A 3699-nucleotide genomic window follows, 5' to 3' on the forward strand; every position below is an offset into this window, starting at 1 on the left:
TGATTTTATACATTTATATATATATATATATATATATATATATATATTTCATCTGTTTATGTATCTGTTTGCCTGGAGTTCAGCTCTAAATTTGTAGGTTAGTGTAATGAGATGAAAGTAGAAATGTTTTCGTTTTGGATACAGTAAGGAAAGGTTACAACTAGGGATGCACCGATATCGGTCTTTCAGTATAGAGTACGAGTACCGACATTTACCTTGCGGTTATCACTGATACCGGTACTTCCGCTAGTATTGAGCCGGCTTCCCGGACAATTAGGAAGCTGGGAGGCGAGTCATTAGCCACTGCCCGGCTTTCTGATTGTTCGGGAAGCCGGCTCCCTGCTGTTTGTCCGGCTCTATGCTGATTGGCTGGGAAGCCGGCTTTCAAGCCAATCAGCATCGACTCGGCCAAACAGCATGGAGCCCGCTTCCCGACCATTCAGGAAGCCGGTCGAACTTTCCCTCTGACCGGAAGTTCCGGTATCGGGAGTAAGTACCGGAGCATTTGGGCGAGTATGAGTACTCACCTATATACTTGGTATCCGCACCGATATAAATACTAGTATCGGTATTGGTGCCTCCCTAGTTATATTCCCCGTCAGCTTTTTGTTTTGTCATCTGTGTCCCATTGGGGGTCTGATAGTCACAACAGGAAGTGAGAGGAAATTCCTCCAAAGAAAGGGAAATCCCTGGTGATCAGCATGGTCACCAGAACTAGTGTCCCAATTGGAATATTTCCCATCTATTCCAGTTGCTGTTGACAACCCAAAATTTGGATCTTCTTTCACTATCACTCTCAGTCAAAGCGGTATCCAGGATGAATCTCCCTCATGGGGACACAGACTGCAATTAAAAACCTGACCGCTGTTCTGATCTCTCTCCACTCTATCCAAAACTGGAAAAAAAGATTTGGTTTCAGTTGCACTTTAATAGAAGGTGATTACGGATCATTTGCTAATGTGACTGCACTGTACATATTCTGTTCTGCTTTACCGAATAATGCGTTACAAGTGTTTAATTTTGTAAAACTGTGATGCTTAGTATCTTGTGTTGTCACTAATGAATCTTGTCTTCTTTCCTTCCAGACATTTATAGTATTGAATAGAGGGAAGGCAATCTTCCGCTTCAGTGCCACGTCTGCCTTGTACATTTTAACACCCTTTAACCCCATTAGAAAAATATCAATAAAGATTTTGGTGCATTCATATCCTTTTCTGGTAAAGAGTTTGATAATGGAATATCTGGTTTAAGGGGCACAAAGCTTGTCTCCAGAGACCCTGGAAAGTATAAGAAGCCAGTGAGTGTTGCCTAAGATGGAATATTAGTTTTCAGTTTATTGACCCTTTTAATATTAAAGTGACACTAAACTCAGGAGTTAAATCTTAGAAAGGCATTCAAGTACCTTAACTATTAACAAAAATGTATCTTATTTGTGTATCGCTCAGCTGTAGATCCGGAAATCATCTCTGAATTTTATGCTGACACTGTCCCTTCTTCTGAAGGGTGGCTACACACAGGTAACATGGGGAACAAAAGTAGCCCCCCTCCAGAAGGAAGGACAGTGTCAGCACCAATTCAGAGATGATTTGAGAATCTACAGCCGAGTGATACACAAATAAGATACATATTTGTTAATAGTTAAGGTACTTGAATGCATTTCTAAGATTTAATTCCTGAGTTTAGTGTCACTTTAAGATTATCAGTAGGGAATATCCAACCCAGTTTAATGGAGCTTCATAGACGACATATAAAGATGTCTTCAGAGTGGGAAAGAGTTGACATCCTGTGCAGAGATTTGTATAATAGTTCAGTGCCCATGATATCAGTTTACGCAGCTCTCCACAGCCTTCAATCAATAAGCTACCATCCTGCGGGGCTAGACAATGGGATTGATTTAGTAAAGAAATATAGGCTGTCCACCTAACAAAGTGTATGTTCATTCTGCAAAAATAAATATGTTGAACCTGTGTTCACTTTGAATACCCAATCTTGTGCGAGAGATAAAAAAAAGTAAACAGGTTTTTCTGGTAGCACATGATTGGTTAATCAAAGTGAACACAGTTTCACCCTATTCAGAACATTTACTTTTCAAAGTGAATATACATTTTTCAAAGGAAACATTTACTTTGCTAGGTAAGCCACCTCTGCTACTTAGCCTGGGTATACATGGTTAAAATTTTGTTCAAAAACAATCATTTTCAAGACGTTCATTCAATTTTCTAATAGTTCATGGGGTCAGATTGATGATTGATTTTGACCACAGTAATGAAAAAAACCGATGGAGCAGGATTATTTTCTTGAACAATTTCAATTCTAACAGTGAATGTGGTTTTCATTCTGGAAACTCCATTCATTCCAAAACTGAATGTTAAGACCAAATATGAAATTCCCAGTGTCATTAGTCTCATTACTGAATGTTCTGACAAGATTTTTAGTATGAACATTTGTTGAAAATTCTAACCATGTATGGCCAGGTTTACTGTTGTAAGTGAATGTTTACTGAGCTTAGTAAATACGGGGAAGCTGTGTTTATCATTCAGTGTGAATGAAAAAAAAACATTTTTTTTTAAATTTCATTCCACGTGATTAGAATTATTCAAAGCAAAAACAGCTTTATCCTATTTACCAAGTTCAACAAACAAACACTTTGCATAGTGAATAGTGAACATTCACTTTGCTAAGTAAACAAGAGTCTGTACTCTTTTGGTTAATACACTCCAATGATACCTTGTAACATCAAAATAATAATAACAATAATAATAACAATAGTAATAATAATAATTATTATTATAGTAGAGAGATGGGATGGGCTGTGGAATGGCTGTGGTCGATTTACTAAAGGATTAGAGACTGTTCACTTTGTAAAGGGAATGTTTATTTAGTGAGGTTGATATACCAAAGGAGTAGAGACCGTTCTTCTAGAAAAATGTACATTCGCTTAGCTTAGTGCAAAAGATAAAGTTATGTTGACTTTAATCATAAAAATCAGGCACAAACAAAATACTGTTATTTCTTGTATATCCCTTGAACCGGATTGGGTATTATTATTAGTATTGTTATTATTGTTGTATATAACGCCAACAGTTTGCGCAGCGCTTTACAATATAAGAAAGACCTTACAATCACAATACAATTTAAGACAAGATGGTAAGGAGGGCCCTGCCGCTGAGGGCTTACAATCTAAAAGGGAGGGGCAAGTGATACATGAGGAGGGTATGCAAAGCAGTTGATATACTAAAGAAGTAGAGCATGTTTAACTCACAAACTAAATGGACACTACATACATTTAGCTTTAGTAAATAAGGTGAAGTTGTTTTCAGTGTAATCATCTGATCTAGGGCTGCAACCAAAGATTATTTTCATGAATATTATCTTTTATTTAAAATATACAAATGGAGTGTTGCAAACATAAAGTTTACTTCAGAATAAAACTGCATGCACAACTTCTTGCAATTGCACTGCACTGGAACACACGGCATTGTACTACCGCGCGTAGTAGAGTTTTGTCAGGCCAAAATCGAAAATGATTTTTTTCCACCTTTTTAATTTTTTTTTATAATTGCATGTATTATATTAGACATTTAATTATTTTTATGGATTTAAAATAATTTTAATTGGAAAAAATCCAAAACAAAACAAAATAACCACACTTTTATTTAAAATAACAGACCAAAAATACAATTGTAAAATGTTATATAT

General features: G+C 36.5%; 1 protein-coding gene across 1 annotated transcript in view; it reads left to right on the forward strand.

Annotated features, from left to right (window-relative positions):
- LOC108785202 (sodium channel protein type 2 subunit alpha-like) overlaps positions 1-3699 on the forward strand; it is a 128139-nt gene that overhangs the window by 36122 nt on the left and 88318 nt on the right. The window contains exon 3 of the mRNA XM_018554239.1: positions 1086-1204. Coding sequence (XP_018409741.1) covers positions 1086-1204 — 119 coding nt within the window. The remainder of the gene's footprint in view (positions 1-1085; positions 1205-3699) is intronic.

This window comes from Nanorana parkeri, unplaced genomic scaffold (assembly GCF_000935625.1).
Source record: "Nanorana parkeri isolate BGI_ZX_2015 unplaced genomic scaffold, ASM93562v1 scaffold149, whole genome shotgun sequence".
Classification (NCBI taxonomy): Eukaryota; Metazoa; Chordata; class Amphibia; order Anura; family Dicroglossidae; genus Nanorana; species Nanorana parkeri.